The sequence below is a fragment of the Triticum urartu genome, chromosome 1A (genome assembly GCF_056163025.1).
Source record: "Triticum urartu cultivar PI428250 chromosome 1A, HENAU_Tu73, whole genome shotgun sequence".
Classification (NCBI taxonomy): domain Eukaryota; kingdom Viridiplantae; phylum Streptophyta; class Magnoliopsida; order Poales; family Poaceae; genus Triticum; species Triticum urartu.
The window spans coordinates 568119482-568142892 of record NC_141873.1 but is presented as its reverse complement, the minus strand read 5'-3'; the positions used below and the strand labels follow the sequence as shown (position 1 = coordinate 568142892).

At 47.6% G+C, this 23411-nt stretch overlaps 1 protein-coding gene across 1 annotated transcript; it reads left to right on the top strand.

The window, feature by feature from the left end:
• Positions 1 to 3113: 3113 nt before the first annotated feature.
• LOC147992841 (uncharacterized) lies at positions 3114 to 6683 on the top strand. Its single transcript, XM_087539154.1, has 2 exons — positions 3114 to 4473; positions 5734 to 6683. Exons 1-2 carry the CDS (start codon positions 3114 to 3116, stop codon positions 6681 to 6683), a joined length of 2310 nt encoding a protein of 769 aa, XP_087395280.1.
• Positions 6684 to 23411: the final 16728 nt, after the last annotated feature.

Here is a 23411-nt window from a genome sequence, read left to right as displayed (position 1 = left end):
AGATCTTCCTTCAGTTGTTTGTGAGTTGGTCGACGCCGAATTTGTTGATGCATTTGAATAAACTATTTAAATGTGATAGGATTCTGGCTGAAAGTTGGATAGGATCACCCATGTTCTCAAATTTTAGAGCTGCTCGGAATACTCAACATAGTGCTTGTATATGCACTTCAAATCAGAATCCATTACTAGAAAGAAGGGAAAACTGTTTTTAGCTCCGACAATTAACCGAACAGTTGCCGGGCATGATGACTATAGTAGTAGCGGGATGATAACTGGCGCCGCGGTCGGAGGACATGGGTTGATGACAAAGAAGGAGCGGCGTGAAGCCTGGCTGAAATCCCACAAAACTTCCCACGTTTGCCTCCGGTTTACGGGAGAAAGTACGTCCAGACCATCGTGCAGACCAATACAAAATCTGTATTAGATGCCTTCTGTAATTTGGATAGTGTTGTCCGGACGTATGTAGACGGTTCACGGGTTCGTTTTGAAGATGTCCTAAGTACGTAGCTAGTGAGAAGAATAACAAATTAGTTACTACAACTACAGCATTATTATATTAGAGGCCATGCATGATTTCACTTGCCTTTCCTTTCTCTTATCCACCGCGTCGCGTGCGCGTGCAGATTAAAAGGGATCGATCTCGCCGGCACTAATTTATCCGCATCCTCGATCACCTTACGAAAGAACGATATAAAAACCGCATCATTAGCGCGTCTCCAGACACTGGTCGACCCACTGACCCACCGCACCGTCGGTCCTGGGCAGCTAGCTACCGACCACGCCACCTGACGCACGGCGGCGACGATCCATCTCGGTCACGGCCGGGCGACGTCACCGGAGACTGATGCACCGCCGGCCACAGCGTCCGAGACGTGTGTGCATGCCTGCAGGCTGCAGCGGTGTACGTGCAGGCCATCGGGGTCACGACATGCACCGACGCGATCTCGACGGATCGAGCTCTGGATTAAGAAACACGCATGAATCTCCGGTGGTTGTTTGTCGATATGTTGTGATCGTCCCAGCCCGGCCGCCCGGCCCTGTTGTGATACGGATGTGTGGACCGTGACTCGGCCGACAGGTGGACCAACGGGGGCCTAACACGTTCCAGATTGCAATCGGCCGGTGGATGATCCGAAAGCTACCTGGCACATTATATGACTAGCTTGGACGACCGGAGCGTATGCGCGGTGGTTGTTGGTTGCTAGAGCATCTACAACCGTCACCGTGCTCTCCTCATTTGTTTGGGTGGACATGCCTCGCTCTACCTGGACAAAACAAAGCCATATCCAAATGGGCTCTTTAAATCTAGGCCAAATGTTCGGGTTGTCCAGCACACCTAAATTTAGGTCATGTGTGGGGCGGATATGAAAAGGTCTAGATACGCCCGGACGCATATGTCACGTCGGACTGGCCCAAACCCCCATCTCGATTTCTAATTCATCCTCACCCAGAACGAGCGTTAGCCTTACACTCGGCGGCTCACTTCGTTTCCCTCCCCACCCGTTCCCTCCTCACGCACCCATGGCCGGCTCCAGCAGCGAGGTCGACCCCATTGACGGGGATGCGCTCGCCAAGGAGGATTCGATCTCACACCCCCGAACGACGAGAAGCTCGCCCTACGCAACACCCTCCACCAGCCACAAATGGAGAGGGGAGAGAGCTCCGAGCTACATGCCCTCCTCGGAGGCCCGGAGGAGCAGCTCAACCTCCGCATTAGACCGGTTTGCTCCGCTACCTCCCCAATGAGGTGGCAGTGCGAGCAATGCCGCCCCACACCTCCAGTCCCTGCTCCTCGCGGACTGCACAGGGGGCTTGTGCCAGCACCTCTGAGTGTGTGCCCGCTGCTCCTCGAGTCAGAGGCGTGGGATCACGCGAGGTAGATGGTCGTGCAGATCCGCGTCTACCCGCCAACTAGGAGGAGGACCTTTTTCGTGAAGTCATTCGCATCTCCTTGATTCGCGAGGACCGATGCTCATCATCGCTGTCTCGCAGCAGAAAAAATGCCAAGGACATCAGGGAATATATTAATATCACGATGATACCAAATACACCCAGTCTCTGCACCAACAAGCTGTCCAAAGACATCAGGGATGCACACAGCCAAGAAAAAAATAAAAAAGAGAAGAAAGAAAACAAAGACCCCGTCACGGTGTTGACACTCGCAACAGTAGCACTCTAACCACCACCGAAGACAACACTAGTACTACAAACGAGATTCTCCAAAAACGACGCCTCCAAGAAGAAAACAAGGAAGGCCAGACCTTGGATTTACACCGTCGAGCTATCCGATTGTAGTGCAGTAGAGATCAGACATCGTCGCAGATGCATTCAACCATGGCTGGACATACGGACTGAGAGGACCGTGTTGAATGACAAAATATGTCTGCGTGATCCAGACGTTTGCAGACAGTTTGAGGGTCGACGTTGAAGATGCCTCCTTTTATTTTATTTTTTGCGCAAAAAGATGCCCTTAGTCAAGTGCGACTGCACATGCTCTTAGATGCTATCTGGTGGCCGGCATGCGTGTGATCGGCGAGACGCCCGTGGCCGAGTCAGGGCTTGGACCTGGACTCCTCTCTTGTCCCCGGCGTGCGTGGCCGGGTCGCCGGACAGTACATGACTTATGGGATCGGTCAGGGCCTGGAGCCCTGGACTGCTAGCTGTGACCGCGACGGCGACCGACCGTCGTCGTGGATGTGGGAGCAGCTTCTCGATAGGGGATGAAACCCGTGCGGTCGCTATTAGGGTTATTACACATGCTGTTAGACTGTATATTATACCACAATTGTATTTGTATCTGTATTGTACCCCTTGGTACCCTATATATATTGATAGGCCACGCACCAGATGCGTTGAACCAGTTTCCACCAAACCACAAGTTTAACATGGTATCAGACTAGGTTTTCCCAACCCTAGCCGCCGCCTCCTGTCCTTGGCCGCCGCCGCTCCCTCCTAGGTTGCCGCGCCGCCGCCAAGATCGCCATCACCATGAGTTCTTCTGGCGCTTCCTCGGCCTTTTCCGCTGCCCTGCCCGCCTCCGCCACATCACCCGCGGCGGCGCCCTTCATCCCGCCCAGCTTGCGGCGATCCTCGCCGCCAGCACCACGAGCCAGATGGCTACGTCCACTACCTCGCGCCCTCTGTACCTCGGCTCATCGCAGTTCGCTCCAGGGTTCCTCCCTCCGCTGTCGTCCTACGCGTCGGCGCCGCTGGTGCCGTCCAGCACGGTGCCGCCCTCGGCCCCATCGGCGCCCCCGGCCTCATCGTTCCTCGGCCCCTACCCCGTCATGTCCGAGGCACCCATCATCTCCACCGTGGCTGATGCCGTCACCCCTGCTGGATCCCCGGTCGCCGATGGCCCGGCCAATGGTCCCTATCAGCTCACGCACCTCATCACGGTGCGCCTCACACAGGATAATTACCTGTATTGGCGGGCGCAGATCCTACCGCTCCTTCGCAGCCGCCATCTCGAAGGCTACGTCGACGGGAGCCACCCGTGTCCGCCCCGCCTCATCCCCGCGGTCACGGCCACCGGCGCCCGGGTCTCGACCGAAAACCCGGCGTACCGCGCCTGGGTCGCACAGGACCAGGCTATCCTGTCCGCGCTCCAGTCCTCCCTGACGGAAGGAGTTGCTGGGCTGGTGGTGTTCACCGCCACGTCCCTTGATGTATGGGTGACAATGGCGGACAGCTTCTCAGCCCACTCCTCGGCTCGCGCGTCGGCTCTTCATCAACAACTTGTCGAGTGCAAGAAGCTCGACTCCTCCGCGCACGTCTACTTCAACAAGATCAAGACAATCGCCGACACCCTGTCCGCTATCGGGGAGCCGCTTCGTGATACGGAGTTCACTGACTTTGTTCTTCGGGGCCTCGATCAGGACTACGACAATCTGGTTGAGGCGCTGCGGGGTCGTGAGACGCCCCTGTCTCCCAGGGACTTGTATGCGCGCCTCCTCTCCATCGAGCAACGTGTTGATGCCCGCCATGCTGAGATGCAGCTGAATGACCCTCAGGCCCATGCAGCCTACCGTGGTGCTGGTGGCCATCGTCCACCTCGTCCTTCTACTGGCCCACCCATGGGAGGTGGTGGCCGCCAGCCCCCTCCATCACCGCCGTCCCGTGGCCCTCCTGTGACCACCGATCGCCGCGGCCGCCCCACCGTCGATTGCCAACTATGTGGCATCCACGGGCACTATGCCTCTCGCCGCCACCGTCGCTTCAAGCGGGATTTCCTTGGCATCGGCAACGACGGGCGCGGCAACGAGAAGCAAGCTGCCATCGCCGAACAGAGTTCCACCGGTCACCCTGGCGGTACCCACCCTGGCGCAGGCGGGTACACGCCGTCGTTTTCGATCGATCCCGCCTGGTACCTTGACACGGGTGCCACGGAGCACCTGACCAATGAGGCTTCTCGCCTCCAGGCGCTGGAGCCTTACCGCGGCCGTGACAAGGTCCGCACCGCTGATGGTTCAGGTATGCCCATTACTCATGTTGGTCAGGCCTCCCTTCTGTCTAGTTCCTCTCGTCGCCTTCGCCTTCGTAATGTCCTTCGTGTCCCACTTGTCACTCGTCCATTACTATCTGTTCGTAAGTTTACTTATGACAATGATGTGTTTTGTGAATTTCACCCGTTTCATCTCTTGGTTAAGGATCGAGCCACACGGGAGGTTCTGCTTAGAGGTCGCATCCATCAGGGTCTGTACGCGTTGGAGGCGCCGTCCCTTCTGGAGGTCTTCAGCGCTGTTCGCACGTCGGTGTCTCATTGGCATGCCTGGCTTGGGCATCCTGCATCTCCCATAGTTAGCCATGTTTTGCATAGACATGAGCTCCCTACGTCATCTAGTAATAAAACTTTAGCAGTTTGTGATGCTTGTCAACAGGGAAAGAGTCATCAGTTACAGTTTGTGTCTTCATCTCGAGTTGTTACTACTCCACTAGAGCTTGTGTCTTTGGATGTATAGGGCCCTGCCCAAACCTCTGTCAGTGGTCATAAATATTATGTCAGCTTCATTGATGCCTACAGCCGCTTTACGTGGCTTTATCTCCTAAAAAGCAAAGCTGATGTGTTTCATGTGTTCTTACAATTTCAATTGCATGTTGAGAGACTCCTCAAGCATAAGATCATTCATGTTCAGTCGGATTGGGGGGGCGAATACCGCAACCTCAATTCTTTCTTTAACAAGCTTGGGATATCTCATCGTGTTTCATGCCCACATACACATCAGCAGAACGGTGCTGTTGAGCGCAAGCACCGTCACATCGTTGAAGCTGATCTTACACTTCTTGCTCATGCCTCCGTGCCCTTTCGGTTTTGGAGCGATGCTTTTACCACTGTTTGTTTCTTGATCAATCGAACTCCTACTCGAGTATTAAAAATGAAGACACTGCTTGAACTGCTATTTAATGAACTCCCTGACTACACTTTTCTCAAGGTTTTTGGCTGCGCTTGTTGGCCGCACCTTCGGCCCTATAACAGCCGCAAGCTTGAGTTTCGCTCCAAAAAGTGCGTCTTCCTTGGGTATAGTGCTCTTCACAAAGGCTACAAATGTCTCCATGTTCCAACAAATAGAGTCTATATTTCTCGTGATGTCGTATTTGACGAAAATCTGTTTCCTTTTTCGAATCTGCCATCTTCCTCATCGTTGTCATCATCCACTCATAGCTCCTTTATTTCGCCTGATCAACTTGAGGATGTTACATATTCACCTGTGTTATTGCCTAATCACGGTGCAGGTACCGGACGTGGTGCTCGTCTCGAGCTACTTGACGAACTGGCGTCGCCCGCACCTGCTTCTGATGACTGCGTCGTCGATCGCTGCATGGGACATGCAGCAGGCGAGCGCCCCAAGGCCTCCTCCTCGGCCCCACCTGGCCCAGCCGCTTCGTCACCCGCGCGGCCGGCTGGCAGTGGACCAGCCTCGCTTGAGCGGTCTCCATCGCCCGCGTCGCCCCCGCCTGCCTCACCTGGACCGGCCTCACCTGAGCCCGCCTCGCCCGCGTCAGCTTCCTCGACTGGGCTGGACTCGCCCGCGCCTGCCCCGCATGTGGCATCGCCGCTCAGGAGCCCGTCTCCTGCACTGTCGCCTGCCTCTCCTGACGAGGTAGCGGCGGGCCCGCCTCCAGCTCCTGTGGTTTTTCGACCGCATACACATAGCCGGAGTGGTATTCACCGGCCCAAGAAGTACACTGATGGCACTGTTGCATGGATTGCTGCCTGCTTGGCTCAAGCGCAGTCAGATCCTACTGCGGAACCTCGACACTATCAAGCAGCGATGAGTATTCCTCACTGGCGTGCTGCTATGGACCTCGAGATTCAGGCTCTTCGTCAAAATGGCACCTGGCAGCTGGTCTCTCCCCGTCCAGGTATCAACGTCATTGACTCCAAATGGGTCTTCAAGGTCAAACGACACGCCGATGGTTCTATTGAGCGGTACAAGGCTCGGCTGGTTGCTAAGGGCTTCAAGCAACGGTATGGTCTTGACTACGAGGATACCTTCAGTCCTGTTGTTAAGCCAACCACCATTCGACTGCTCCTGTCACTCGCTGTCACCCGAGGTTGGTCTCTTCGTCAATTGGATGTTCAGAATGCATTTCTTCATGGTGTTCTTCAGGAGGAGGTCTACATGCGTCAGCCCCTGGGTTTGTTGACCCTGATCGTCCTCAGCATCTTTGTCGCTTGGTGAAAGCACTCTATGGTCTCAAACAGGATCCTCGCGCTTGGCATGCTCGGCTGGGATCTGCGCTTCGTGCTCATGGGTTTGTGCCCTCCACTGCGGATACTTCACTGTTTATTCTTCAACGACCGGAAGTCACCATGTACATTCTGGTCTATGTTGATGATATCATCCTTGTTAGCTCCTCTGCTGCGGCGACTGATCGTTTGGTTCTGGCTCTCAGTTCTGATTTTGCTGTCAAGGATCTGGGCAAACTTCATTACTTTCTTGGTCTGGAGGTCACATATCCACATGTGGTCTTGCTCTTTCTCAGCAGAAGTACTCTCAGGATCTCCTGCGGCGTGCTGGCATGTTGGAGTGCAAAGTTGTCACTACTCCCATGTCCTCCACTGTGCCTATTTCTGCTTCTGATGGGAATCCCCTCTCTGCTGATGATGCTACCGAGTACCGAAGCCTTGTTGGAGCTCTTCAGTACCTCACCATCACACGGCCTGATATTTCCTATGCAGTTAACCGTGTCTGCCAGTATCTTCATACTCCTCGAGAACCTCACTTGACTGCCGTCAAATGTATTCTGCGTTACGTTCGCTTCACTGCCTCTTATGGACTTCATCTCAAGCCGGCGCCTTCTAGTGCGCTCTCGGCCTTCAGTGATGCGGACTGGGCTGGTAACCCAGATGACAGACGATCCACGGGGGGATATGCCGTGTTCTTTGGTCCTAGTCTGATTGCCTGGAGTGCTCGGAAACAGGCTACAGTTTTTCGAAGTAGCACCGAAGCTGAGTACAAGGTGGTTGCTGATGCCACTGCTGAGCTTATTTGGGTCCAGTCCCTTCTTCGAGAATTGAAGATCTCTCACAGTCAGCCCCCTGTCCTTTGGTGCGACAACATCGGTGCCACATACCTCTCATCAAATCCGGTATTTCATGCCCGAACGAAACACATCGAAGTTGATTATCATTTTATAAGAGAACGTGTTGCACAGAAGTTCCTGCAGATCAAGTTCATCTCCTCCAAGGATCAACTTGCTGATATCTTCACCAAACCGTTGTCTCTTCCTTTGTTCATAGGTTGTAGACGCAATCTTAACTTATTGAATACCTCAGGCCACAGTTAAGATTGAGGGAGGGTGTTAGACTGTATATTGTATCACAACTATATTTGTATCTGTATTGTACCACAACTGTATGTTGATAGGCCACGCACCAGATGCGTTGAGCCAGTTTCCACCAAACCACAAGTTTAACACATGCATGAAGCTTCGTCCCAGCTGCACCGTGGCGGGCGTGGATTCATCTCTGTGCTCGAGATATCGCAAGGTGGATCTTCTGTTCTCTACTGCACTACGGCGGGCGGTGGACGAATGTGCACACACCGCCATCACCACGGAGGCTGAAAGCACGTTCCCTGGGCTCGCATGGATGCATGTGCAGCCGGACGGACAGCAACGACGAGGAAGAAGATACACACAACACATATCGATCCTCCTCCGGTCACGTACAAATCAGACCCATATATCAGATCCAGATCCTTGGACTGATTGATTTCCAGCTGGAGCGCGCCGGCCGCACGAGCAGCTAGCTAGCTAGCTAGCCCGGTCCTGCTCGATACGATATCCGTATGTTGTAGCCAGGGCAGGGTACGCACGCTCGCGCTCGCCATTGCCGCGCGGCGCCTTTGTCGTAGCGCGCCACTGCTCCCGCGATCCGCGCCAAATAAAGCGCACATGCATGCATGGATGCCGTGCGGCGCCATGCATAATGCATGTGGTCGTTTGGCCAGCCGCGGTTGTCGTTTCAGCCAATCTAGCCACGTTCCGGCCGTCCCTCCTTCCTGGTCTAGACTCGACTAGACTCTCTCTCTCTCTCTCTCTCTCTCTCTCTCTCTGGTGCAGTAGAGCCTCGCCGGAGCGTGGTGACCGAGACACGCCCGTGAAGGAACGGCGAGGCGGGGCGCAAGCCAACAAACCGAGAATCTACGGCCCGATCGAGAGATTCGGATTCTGTCGCCGCGCCACTGTTGCAACGAGTACGTGAACGGTGAGGCTACACCGCACCTATATACGTACGTACATGGTCCCGAATCCAGAGGCGACCGATCATGTACAGGGAAAACACTGCTACTCGTACACAAGATCACGGTAGACGATCCACACCAAACCGTAGCAATTAGCTCTCGTGGCAGCATTTCGGGCTGGCTCACGCTACACCAGCAGCACAGAGGGCGGGCGCAGATAGGTCGACGGGCGGCAGTCGGTAGACCGGCCGTTGTTGTCGTCGAGGACACGGCCGAGAGTGAGAGTGCCCTGCCTGCAACTACCAACGGTCGTCGTGGGTGGCGTCAGGGAGAGGGCCACGTGGTGGCGGGCCCGGCCCGGGCCTTGTCGGCATTGTCCGCAACGTGGCGGGGCCCACGCCCGCACCCACCCCCCCTCTGGGTTGGTGGGTGGCCCGCAGGCCACGGCGGCCTTGCGTGGCACACCTCGTACGGCCCCACGCCTAGGATCCGGTACAGGGGCCCGCCGAATCGTTCGGGGGTGGCACCCGATCCTGTCCCGCTCGTCCCACGCACTGCACCGTCACATGCACGGTCACTGTTCCCACATGCACCGCTGCAACCGCATACGGTCTACATGCAACCTCTGCCTCTGTTTGCCTCTTGACCGTTAAATGTAGTATCTACGAGAGAGACCACCACATGCTCCAAGATGCCGAGCTGATGCCTATGTACTCCCACATACAATTGCGGACAATGATATACCAAGAGTTGTTAAGTACTCGGATACCGTTAAATGTATCTACAACGACATGTACGATAGTACATATGGTATCTGTCCATAAAATCCTCCAAATCATGTGCGGACAATGATATGAACAATCTGTACAGAATCTAGTTTAGCAAGTAACTACTTGCGAGAGAGATCCCGCGAAAGAAATAAACCTACTTGCGAGAGAGAAATCACAAACAACATTTAGAGTCTCAAAATCTCCATATAAAATCACCATCTATAAGCTGTCTGTAAAAATCCTACAAATCGTCTGAACATCTATAAACATTTTTTTTCTCTCTTTCCTCCACATCACGGAATTTTTTAGTGGCAACTCTTACAGATAGCTATCAGGACATCATTGTACATGCCCTAAATTCGGGTCGTGCACCGTTTCTCTAGTTTTTAGAGCCTATTTGGATTCTAGGACTTTTTGCAGAGTTTTTGAATCCTAAAGTAGTCATTTGTATCATAGGATTCGGTTATCAAATTCTCATGGAATCCTTTCCTATGCCCACCCATTTCATAGGAATCTCGACATGAGGTCAAACCTTATTTTAAAATTTCTTTAAGAAGTCCAATGCACTCCCACTCTATCCCTCTTAACACTCTCATTATTTCTCCATTTTTTTTCATGTTCACCTTCTAAATGCGCATATTTAATAATTTCATTGTTTTGAAATCCTGTAGGATTTCACGGTATGTGGCATCTCAATCTTACATTTTCAAATTAATTCCTGCAACCTAAAAAGACCCTTATCGTTTTTGTTGTTTCTAAGATAGATTGGAAACAACGACTCCATAGGTTGCTGCTAAGAACCGATGCATATAAACATGTAAATTTACAGGTTTTGATGGGACAACTTTTGATTTTTGTAAAACAAAGTTTGTGATCTTTCACATGATCTCCACAAACGCAATTTTACTCTTTAGACCCGTCATTTTAGGAAGAACAATCTAAAGGTCGCAAGCTGCACTCTCGAGGCCGTACCTACATTACAAGTCCTCTGTCTCTATGTATGTAAACAAGCTTGTTGAGTGGTATATATTTTGCTGACGGTTCAAATCTCCTTCTGTTATTAAAATGATTTCCTCGTAAAACACTTGATTCATGTGGCAATCAAATGGAGAAGTTCACTTAAAACTCAAGAGACTTTAAATTCCAGAAACACTGAGTACAACATAGACGTACACACCACCACCAACACATGAAAAAATTCACACACCGCCTATCGAAGATTGGAGTTGTGGAGCTCTAAGATTTACGAAATTACCACATCCGCATTGTTGTTTGGCCTAGATTTGAACCAAAATAAGCACTCTGAATGAATTATCGTGTTTAGTTAACAATTTATGAGTTTGTTGGCTATGTGGACTCATCGAAGAAGTTACTGAATCCCTGGCTACTCCAATAGGCCAGCAGCATAAATTATCATGTACTCCCTCCGTCCGGAAATACTTCTCGTCAAAATGGATAAAAGGGGATGTATCTAGAACTAAAATATGTCTAGATACATCCCTTTTTATCCATCTTGATGACAAGTATTTCCGGACGGAGGGAGTATAGTGCAGGTCGGGCGAGGTGATGCCGCTGGCCCTGGGCCAGCTGATGTGATGGAGCAGGTCGGAGTGATAGACGTCGGCTTGATGAAGTGACGGTGTTGATGCCGACGCAGGTCGGAATTCATGACGAGGTCGACGTCAGCTTGACAATGTGATGGCATGGTGATGTCGGCGCGCCCGACCCGCGCGGTCCGTGGGGCGACGACTTAGTCTTGGCGATGCCGAACTCTTGGTCGACTAACCGAGGTGATGATGCGACATGTTTGACGTTGGCTCGGCACAACAACAGCATAGCTGGCACAGGTCGGCATCCGTGGAGTAACGAGGTCAGACCGTGTGACACTGACGCGACGATGAAGATCACCTCAGAAAAATGCTCAAAAATTGTAGGCACGTGTTCGAGACGCCCGATAACCAGTTCATGAAACAAGATGAACTCGGGTCAGATTCGTTTTCGTGCAGAAAACGGATTGGAAATTGTTGAACTTCTCGGGCCGCCCCGAAATATGAACCGTTGGATAACACTAAAATTTAGAGGGGTTGTAGCTACAGCAATTCCACACAATATGAACGGTTGGACCTGTATGGGTCGCCACTAACGGAGCCAAATCCGACATATCTCGAGGTATGGATCCGAAGTTAGACATCTTGGATCGATGGTAACAATGACACATGATTTTACTCAGATTCGGGCTCTCTCAGAGGGATAATACCCTACGTCATGCTTTTGTTTATTGTATTGGGGTATAGTACAGAGTACTGGTGTCTACCATGAAATTATCGTGTAAGATTCTAATTATCTATCGACTAGCCTAGCCTTAGTTTATACAATGTACGAGAGGCCTAGGATAATAAGGGTCCTAGTCGGCTAAGTCACTGGAGAGGAGCCCTCGTCTTGTATGCCAAGTCTTGTGGAATCTGCCTTGTATGCGTCATGGGCCACCTGAAGTGGCCCAGGACAGAACCGACAAAGGGGGTTCTCTGCTCGGCCCACCTGGCCGGGAGTCGACATGGTAAGTATCGCCTGGTCCAGGACACCATAATTTGGCTTCCATCTTCTGGCTCCCATGGTCTTCTATGCCTTAAAAAGTTCACAAAAAATTGTGCTCTTGCTCCATGATTTTTTTTACTTAAAACTAAAAGACAATAGAAAACAGGAACTGAACTCTCGCACTGAATTAGTAAGTTAGTCCAGATAAATATTGTGCCTCTACACCCTCTGAATTGGACTTGAACATGACCAATATATGCCTCTGCTTTTAACAACCATTCGCTCAGATTTCAACTCTGACTATAGATGATAAAAAGTAGATTACTCATTTCTCACTACTGATAAACCAATAATTTTGTATCTATTATAGGCACGTGCACATGGACGCCTAGCAAGATTTTTTTGTCCGCGTCGATAGATGGTGGTATATATGAGTATGATGGTCGGGTATAGTGCGAGGGTCATGTACTGTCAAGGAAAAATTATAGTCGGACAAGGAAAAATTATAATTTGGCTTCCATCTTCTGGCTCACATGGTCTTCTACGCCTTAAAAAGTTCACAAAAAATTGTGCTCATTCCGGCTCCGTGAATTTTTCACCTAAACGTCAAAAACAATAGAAAACAGGAACTGAACTCTGGCACTGAATTAATAGGTTAGTCCAAATAAACATTGTGCCAACTGTATAAATAAATGATGTAAATATAGCATGAATACTTCATAAATTATAGATACGTTTAAGACGTATCAATCCACTAATCATTCTGAGATCTTTGATTTGTATAAAGCGTCATGTGAATGTGTGTGGGTTCACAGAATGATAAACTTTGTTGAAAGTTCAAGTGAGATTGATTGTTAGGAATCACCCACCATTTTCTGTGATGACAATACTTTCTATATTACGCAGATGTAGATATGTTATAAAGACCAACATTAGAATGTGTATTGCTCTCAAAGTATTGTCTTCCCCATGAGTCAGAGACGGTGGGAAGATAAATATATTGCGAATGAAATCATGCAATAGTTTTGGTGATGTGTTCACGAAGTCTTTATCAAGTTTTTGATTCTACAAATATGTTTGCATAGTTCAAGGGGGTTGTGCTCCTGAACGATAACTTGTTCGAGATTACCAGATCCTGATATTGCACTCTTTTTTATGAGCTTTTTCCATATGGTTTCTCATAGAAGATTTTTAATGAGGCAATAGTAATGTACGCATTATGATATGCCATTTTCTCTTTTCTTAGGGGTTTTTAGGAGTAGTTTTTTTATGACAGATTATGTATATCTTCTCATATTTTCCCTGCAGGGTTTTGAAGGAGACTTTAAACAAGATGATGACAACAACAAAAAGGCAATGATTAGGGTGAGTTTTATGAATTAATTAACCAGAATTACTTATTCAATAATCACTGTATGTGCGGATTACCAATTTCACTAACCACATGGCCGGTCTTTTTCCCGACTCCTGGAACCGCCCTTTGGGCTTGTATAAACAAAATTGCTCTGCGTATGATGAAAAGTGCGTATGACTTTTGTACAACGTGATCTCACTCGTACGTGCAATTGAATCAACGGCTGCTGATGACTGTCGTACAAAAATCGTACAAAAGTTGTCGTACGTGTAGCAGGTCTCTTGTATAAATATGTTATCACCATCATTAATGGAAGACATAGAATTCATGCTCTTTCTATTCCCTTTGTTACTTTATTACAATATAAAAAACTCATGTCTCCATGGGGATGTATACGGTCTATGCAGAATTTAGCAAAGCCTGTGGCTCTCACTGAGCATCTTGTGACGCAACACTCTGAGAATCTAGTAGTGCGTACGATAGTAACTTTATAAGTGGTGCCGGCATCTTGGAACGCACAAGCCGGAAGAGTGTTGGCTTCTAACAAATGCAAAACCTTTTCGAGGTCGTCTAAAATACAGCCACCACACACTCATTACCTGCTAATAATGGAAGCGCAAAGCACGCACCACAGAGATTCTGCCGAATGTGCTCGGTCGGCACTACCTACGATATTCCTTGCTCTCCGGTCGACGGAACCCCGGCCGGCCGGTGGCATGCAGCGAGCGATATGTATTCCCCATGACACCGACGTTACGTACGCCCGGCGCTCCAACTCTCCGGTGCCGAGCTCCAACGGCGTACGTACGTGTTGCTGCGAGGAAGGCTACCCGGCTAAGGAAAGGATCAGTTGACTACTGGCTGCTGGTGGTGCAGCTGCCCGGATACGGCCGTGGCCGTCCAAGCAAGTACAGGACGAAAAGCATTGCATACCTGGGGCTGGGGGCCGGTTTGGATTCCTCACCGTCACTTTCATCCTCGAGTTCATGCATGACTCTGGATCGTCTCATCGGCCAGCTGCCGTACGTTGTGCGGTTCCATGTTTAAGCCGCTGGTTGAACCGACTCTGGGTAGGGTTTTGTTAGCTTCCTGTTGGTGTCTAGCCACCTCGTCTCAGAATCTAGGGACACGTTTTGAAAAGACAATGCATTTCTATTGGAAATAGCAAGTATACAACATGTGTGTACGCATGTTATGGGGTTCGCACATCCGCAACTCCAGATGAATATCGCCATCGATGGGAAACATCACTTGAAAAAATAAATCAGCTTCATGCATAAGACAAGTATCTCTTTTAATAGAAATCGGGGGAAATCTTAAAAGGGAGATAATAAAATATTGTTGTTTTACACCCTATGTACAATATGTATCTTGTTGTATGTGTTATTTTTTTACACCGTTGAATGTTTTTTACACCACCAAAAGTTGTTTTATTTTATACAGATGAAAACAAATTCAAACACAAACTAACACAATCTATGCGATGAAAAATAGACAATTTTTTTAAATACTCAATATCCACGACATTTTTTTTCACTAGCCACTACTCCCTCGTTCCTGAATATAAGGTGTATTATTCTTTAAAAAGTCAAACTTCTCTAACTTTGACCAAGTTTATAGACAAAACTATCAGTGTCTAGAATACCAAATCATTATCACTAGATTCACAATGAAATATATTTTTACATTTTATTTATTTAGTATGGTAGATATTTATATATTTTCCTATAAACTTGGTTAAACATAGACAACGTTTGAATTTTTAAAAAACAAATACACCTTATATTTAGGAATTGAGAGAGTATTATTTACGATAAAATTATTTCTTCTTCTTAGTAAAACCGTCTACAAAATACAGTACAAATTGACCAGCTATTCTAAGGTTGACTGTGAATCGCATTTCTATACACTTAGTAAAACCGTGTACAAAATATAGTAAAATAATATACAAGATGCAAGATTTTTTTAGTAATCTATATACTATCTGAAACTCTAAATTTGCAAAATAATTACTAGTGTGTACTTAATACTACTTATCTAAGAACTGAATGCTATTTTACTTAAATTTTTGAAACCATGATGATGTTTAGACAAAATTACACATGCCATAGCGTAAATTTTTGACAAAATTTGAACAGTTGCATCCCCAGTGTTGAGATTCTAGATTCGCATCTGATTTCACTACATTGTTTAGATATTATTCTATTTTTTATTTTTTGTAAATATATTTTGCACACTTTTTATTAGTTGCGTAGAATGAGTTGTTGCACACTCACTCTTAAAAAATCATATATTTTTTATTAATCCCTCTTAAAATTGTGTTGCGAGTAGCAATGATAGGATGGACGCATACTATATGCTTCTTTGGCAGACATTTTCGCGACTTTTCCCGTAGTCAAATTTAGCATTGATAGCACGTGGAAACGTGGCACCAGCACACTCTGACTGGATGCTTACTCATCGCCCATGGTGCACGTACGATCGAGTGAAGGGAAAATTCGCGGACCGTATGCATAGCTGGGCGTCCTTGCGTTGAATTTAGAAAGTCCCGGACATAAACAAAAAATAAAGAATCTTTTCACATCGTGCGTTGCATGCATGCTTTACTTTCAACGGAAGAAAACATGGTGGCGTCGCCTTTGGCCCCATGCATGGAATCATTCACCCGGCCGGGTTCCAAGTTCCAACCCAGCACAAAAAGCTGGAACTCAGCGGCGCACGGTCGCCCCTGAAACTCCACGCATGGGCACGTATAATAATTTCAAAATAATGACAATTCAATTTGATTCATCTAGGAGGACCTGCTGGTTATGAATTGGTGCAGGACGTTTGGTCGCATGTCAGGCGTGCAGGGCAGGGGGGGGGGGGGGGGGGGGGGGGGGAGGTCAGGTCGATAGGAGTGTGAATCAATGGCGTTGGTCCAGAGTACGTCCATGTGTGCGCGCGCCCTACCCTAACATGCGCTGCTGCGCTCCGGCATTAATCGCTGGACCAGCCGGCATTCATGGAGGATCACGGATAGGGCAGGGGCAGGGCCAGGGGCGTCGAGCTATAGCGGTCGACCAGCCGCTCCGGCTCCGCACATGCAGGGCGATGGCGATCGGGCAACACCCAGCATGCAGCGGCCGCGACGTGGAGCTCTGCCTGGCCCAAATGCGGCTCTGCATGCGCCCATCTCCATCTCATCCGGCCTTGGATCAGGTTGCTGCCATTACCATATGTGCGCACGGTGGACAAAACCAGCCCCCGCTCACTCCGCTTGTATCACCCCTAGCCTCCATATAGATGAAAGTAGTTGGCTAGGATGGTTATCCGGTCCGGTTGATTCGGTGCGTTTTCTTTATCAAAGAAGAAATGGAGCTACTGGCGACGCGATCGATAGGATAAAGCGTCCTATGAATGCAATTATTTGATGCCGGGCACTTATAGGTAGGAGGAGACTCTGATTTGCTGATGGGAATCCAATTATTTCATGTCCGGCCTTACATATACTGTCTCCGATTTCTACATCACAGAGCCACATGGCTACAATGGACTTTCTAATATGTTGATGATGCTGTCTTTTGTGTTATTAGATGCGCTTTTGTGCGCCTCCACTAATCTTGTTGTCTAAATGTCCTAATTGCTTGTTGCCTTACTATAATTGCTCGTTGTTATGTAGTTCTGCGCGATAATATATTTGTGTCGCTTTTCATATCTCTGTAATTCTTTTGCCGTTTAGTACTTAATTAACTAGAAGGTTAGGTGCGCTTTGCAGTGCTGTTGGTGTTGTTGGGTTTCTTAAACAAATTACTCACTCTGTTTCAGAATATAAAGTGTATTACTTTTTTAAAAAGTCAAACCTTTTAAGTTTGATCAAACTGTAGAGAAATTCAAAATTCATAATATCAAATTGGTATTATTAGATTCATCATCAAATGAATTTCCATATTTTTTTGTTTAATATTGTGGATGTCGATATTTTTTGCTCTGAACTTGGTCAAAGTTAAAGAAATTTGACTTTCCAAAAAACTAATACCCCATATATTTTGGAACTGATGGAATATTTAGTTTGACAGGTGGGGGAGATATTGGAGTGTGTTTTATTTTTATTTATAATGCAGATTCGATGGGCCTTTTGCGGTGTGGTTCTGTGGTATCCGCTAACCAACGTATATTTGTGTGGAGAAATTTTTACGCCGGTGGCTGCATGTACTATATTGGCGCTACACTATCAGATGGTGACACTTCTTTTCTCCAAGTGAAGGGAGGGTGCGGGAGATTGATATGTTTTTATAGGCCGGTTGCTGCTGATTGATTTGAAAAATTGTTGGCTGGTCAAAATTGTAAACCAAATTCAGAATTGAATACCTCAATTAATGAAAAAGCTTCAATATGAGAAAATAGGGAATAAAAAAATTATTCTCAATAAAAAAATTGAATGGGAGGGCCCTTGAGAAATTGTTGACCCAGTCAAAATATGGCTGAACCAATTCCAAATTAAAGACCTCAATGAATTGTGAGGTCTTATAAATTAAGAAGCATATTGTACAGTATAAAAGAATTGAATGAGATAGTTTTGAGAAATTGTTGACCCGGTTAAAATCGGGTGACCCAATCTCAATTGGAGACCTCAATTAAATATGGGCTACTTAAAACTAGAGAGTATAATATTACAGACGATTTACTCTTGTGATTACTTATCTTAAACTCGCACTACCTGAACAATTACCCTCTTCCTCTAGCGGGCGCACCCCCCCCCCCCTTCCTTCCTTCCTTTTGGGTTTTGTGAACTTTATTTTTTGGACAGGTCTACGTAGCGGCCGGCTGCTCCCTAGCTGTTCGGAGCGGCCGGCCTAATTTTTTTTATCCTCTAATCTAATTTGGTCCCCTAATTAGTACTCCTATATAACAAAATTTCATTTCATATTAGAAAAAGAACCACACAAACAGAAAAAAGAAAAGTGAATTATAAAACCATCCATGTGAACGCACTAATTCAAATTTCTAAATTTATGAAAAGCCATAACTTTTAAACCGCACGTCGAAATTAAGATCCATTTTCACTTTTCGAACTCTCGCGACGTGCTCTTCGAAACTAGATCTAATATTGAGTATGTTTCGACGAAATATTTTTTGTGCAATTTTGATCCCGTTTTGTGCAACTGACTAGCCGTCGATATGCAACTACCTGAGAGGGATGTGCAACTTTTCTCGTACACCGTACACGTGCAGTTTTCCTATATGATACCTCCACCCCCAAACCGCCTCCTTCTAGTGAGATGTGCAACTTCATTTGTTGCCTAGGCCATGCAGTTTTCACTAGTGGCACCACCCCAACTACTCTCTAACAGTGAAATATGTAATTTGGTCAGCTACCGCGGTACCCTGGCCAACTCCATGCCTGGTAGTCGCCGCGCGTGCACCCCCCACAACCGTGTTTGAGTGTTTTCACTGTTTGCTGCATAGCCAACTATCTATCAGTGGATGTGCAACTTAGGATACTGCCACGGCCAACTGTCTAACAGTAATGTGCAACTTTTTCTTGTATCCCATGGATGTGTAGTTTTCGTGCTAGCACCTAGGGCAAATCACCCCTGCTAGTGAGACGTACAACTTTAGCGTCTTGTCTATATGCAACTTTTCACTATCCTCGTGAATGTGGAGTTTTCATCATCAAACTATCCTGCCTGTGAGATGTGTAACTTCGTATCTTGGCCCGGCCAACTGCCTGGCGGACTTGTGCAACTCCGTGTATTGCCTCTGCCAACTGAAACTGCATATCCACAACAAGGGAGGGGAAGGAGTTGCACATCGACTAATAAGCTGTTGGCGTGAACAACAGACTGTTGGAAATATGCCCTAGAGGCAATAATAAATTGATTATTATTATATTTCCTTGTTCATGATAATCGTTTATTATCCATGCTATAATTGTATTGACAGGAAACTCAGATACATGTGTGGATACATAGACAACACCATGTCCCTAGTGAGCCTCTAGTTGACTAGCTCGTTGATCAATAGATGGTTACGGTTTCCTGACCATGGACATTGGATGTCGTTGATAACGGGATCGCATCATTAGGAGAATGATGTGATGGACAAGACCCAATCCTAAGCCTAGCACAAAGATCATGTAGTTCGTATGCTAAAGCTTTTTCTAATGTCAAGTATCATTTCCTTAGACCATGAGATTGTGCAACTCCCGGATACCGTAGGAGTGCTTTGGGTGTGCCAAATGTCACAACGTAACTGGGTGGCTATAAAGGTACACTACAGATATCTCCGAAAGTGTCTGTTGGGTTGGCACGAATCGAGACTGGGATTTGTCACTCCGTGTAAACGGAGAGGTATCTCTGGGCCCACTCGGTAGGACATCATCATAATGTGCACAATGTGATCAAGGAGTTGATCACGGGATGATGTGTTACGGAACGAGTAAAAGAGACTTGCCGGTAACGAGATTGAACAAGGTATCGGGATACCGACGTTCGAATCTCGGGCAAGTATCGTACCGATAGACAAAGGGAATTGTATACGGGATTGATTAAGTCCTTGACATCGTGGTTCATCCGATGAGATCATCGTGGAACATGTGGGAACCAACATGGGTATCCAGATCCCGCTGTTGGTTATTGACCGGAGAACGTCTCGGTCATGTCTGCATGTCTCCCGAACCCGTAGGGTCTACACACTTAAGGTTCGATGACGCTAGGGTTATAAAGGAAGTTTGTATGTGGTAACCGAATATTGTTCGGAGTCCCGGATGAGATCCCGGACGTCACGAGGAGTTCCGGAATGGTCCGGAGGTAAAGATTTATATATGGGAAGTCCTGTTTTGGTCACCGGAAGAGTTTCGGGGTTTATCGGTAATGTACCGGGACCACCGGGAGGGTCCCGGGGGTCCACCAAGTGGGGCCACCAACCCCGGAGGCTTGCGTGGGCTAAGAGTGATGAGGGACCAGCCCCTTAGTGGGCTGGTGCGCCTCCCACAAGGGCCCATGGCGCCTAAGAGGTGGAAAGGGGGCAAACCCTAAGGGATATGGGCCTTAAGGCCCATATTGGTGCGCCTCCCTCTCCTCTCCCCCTCTTGGCCGCCATCCTTGATCCCCATCTAGGGCTGCCGCCCCCCTAGGGGGTGGGAACCCTAGAGGGGGCGCAGCCCCTCCCCTTCCCTATATATATGAGGCCTAGGGCTGCCCATAACACACGCGATTCGATCTCTCGTTGGTGCAGCCCTGCATCTCTCTCTCCCTCCTCTTCTGTGGTGCTTGGCGAAGCCCTGCAGGATTGCCACGCTCCTCCATCACCACCACGCCGTTGTGCTGCTGCTGGATGGAGTCTTCCTCAACCTCTCCCTCTCTCCTTGCTGGATCAAGGCGTGGGAGACGTCACCGGGCTGCACGTGTGTTGAACGCGGAGGTGCCGTGCGTTCGGCACTTGGTCATCGGTGATTTGAATCACGACGAGTACGACTCCATCAACCCCGTTCACTTGAGCGCTTCCGCTTAGCGATCTACAAGGGTATGTAGATGCACTCTCCTTCCCCTCGTTGCTAGATTACTCCATAGATTGATCTTGGTGATGCGTAGAAAATTTTTAATTTATGCTACGTTCCCCAACAGTGGCATCATGAGCTAGGTCTATTGCGTAGATTCTATGCACGAGTAGAACACAAAGTAGTTGTGGGCGTTGATTTTTGTTCAATATGCTTGCCGTTACTAGTCTTATCTTGATTCGGCGGCATCGTGGGATGAAGCGGCCCGGACCAACCTTACACGTACTCTTACGTGAGACCGGTTCCACCGACAAACATGCACTAGTTGCATAAGGTGGCTGGCGGGTGTCTGTCTCTCCCACTTTAGTCGGATCGGATTCGATGAAAAGGGTCCTTATGAAGGGTAAATAGCAATTGGCATATCACGTTGTGGTTTTTGCGTAGGTAAGAAACGTTCTTGCTAGAAACCCATAGCAGCCACATAAAACATGCAAACAACAATAAGAGGACGTCTAACTTGTTTTTGCAGGGTATGCTATGTGATGTGATATGGCCAAAGGATGTGATGAATGATATATGTGATGTATGAGATTGATCATGTTCTTGTAATAGGAATCACGACTTGCATGTCGATGAGTATGACAACCGGCAGGAGCCATAGGAGTTGTCTTAATTTATTTATGACCTGCGTGTCAACATAAACGTCATGTAATTACTTTACTTTATTGCTAACCGTTAGCTGTAGTAGTAGAAGTAATAGATGACGTGACAACTTCATGGAGATCATGATGATGGAGATCATGGTGTCATGCCGGTGACGAGATGATCATGGAGCCCCAAGATGGAGATCAAAGGAGCTATATGATATTGGCCATATCATGTCACTACTATTTGATTGCATGTGATGTTTATCATGTTTATACATCTTATTTGCTTAGAACGACGGTAGTAAATAAGATGATCCCTTACAACAATTTCAAGAAGTGTTCTCCCCTAACTGTGCACCGTTGCGACAGTTCGTGTTTCGAAGCACCACGTGATGATCGGGTGTTAGATTCTAACGTTCACATACAACGGGTGTAAGACAGATTTACACATGTGAAACACTTAGGGTTAACTTGACGAGCCTAGCATGTACAGACATGGCCTCGGAACACAGAAGACCGAAAGGTCGAGCATGAGTCGTATAGAAGATACGATCAACATGAAGATGTTCACCGATGTTGACTAGTCCGTCTCACGTGATGATCGGACACGGCCTAGTGGACTCGGATCATGTAATCACTTAGATGACTAGAGGGATGTCTATCTGAGTGGGAGTTCATAAGATGAACTTAATTATCCTGAACATAGTCAAAAGATCTTTGCAAATTATGTCGTAGCTCGCGCTTCAGTTCTACTGTTTAGATATGTTCCTAGAGAAAATTTAGTTGAAAGTTGATAGTAGCAATTATGCGGACTAGGTCCGTAAACCGAGGATTGTCCTCATTGCTTCATAGAAGGCTTATGTCCTTAATGCACCGCTCAGTGTGCTGAACCTCGAACGTTGTTTGTGGATGTTGCGAACATCTGACATACACGTTTTGATAACTACGTGATAGTTCAGTTAAACGGTTTAGAGTTGAGGCACCGAAGAAGGTTTTTGAAACGTCGCGAAACATATGAGATGTTTCGAGGGCTGAAATTGGGATTTCAGGCTCGTGCCCATGTCAAGAGGTATAAGACCTCCGACGATTTTCTTAGCCTGCAAACTAAGGGAGAAAAGCTCAATTGTTGAGCTTGTGCTCAGATTTTCTGAGTACAACAATCATTTGAATCGAGTGGGAGTTGATCTTCCAGATGAAATAGTGATGGTTCTCCGAAGTCATTACCACCAAGCTGCTAGAGCTTCGTGTTGAACTATAATATATCAGGGACATATATGATGATCCTTGAGATATTCGCGATGTTTGACACCGCGAAAGTAGAAATCAAGAAGGAGCATCAATTGTTGATGGTTGGTGAAACCACTAGTTTCAAGAAGGGTAAGGGCAAGAAGGGATACTTCATGAAACGGCAATTCAACTGCTGCTCTAGTGAAGAAACCCAAGGTTGAACCCAAACCCGAGACTAAGTGCTTCTGTAATAAGAGAAACAACCACTGGAGCAGAATTACCCTAGTTACTTGGTAGATTAGAAGGCTGGCAAGGTCGATAGAAGTATATTGGATATACATTGTGTTGATGTGTACTTTACTAGTACTCCTAGTAGCACCAGGGTATTAGATACCGGTTCGGTTGCTAAGTATTAGTAACTCGAAATAAAAGCTATGGAATAAACGGAGACTAGCTAAAGGTGAGCTGATGATATGTGTTGGAAGTGTTTCCAATGTTGATATAATCAAATATCGTACGCTCCTTCTACCATCGAGATTGGTGTTTATGTTGAGCATAGACATGATTGGATTATGTCTATCGCAATACGGTTATTCATTTAAGGAGAATAATGGTTACTTTGTTTATTTGAATAATACCTTCAATGGTCTTACACCTAAAATGAATGGTTTATTGAATCTCGATCGTAGTGATACACATGTTCATGCC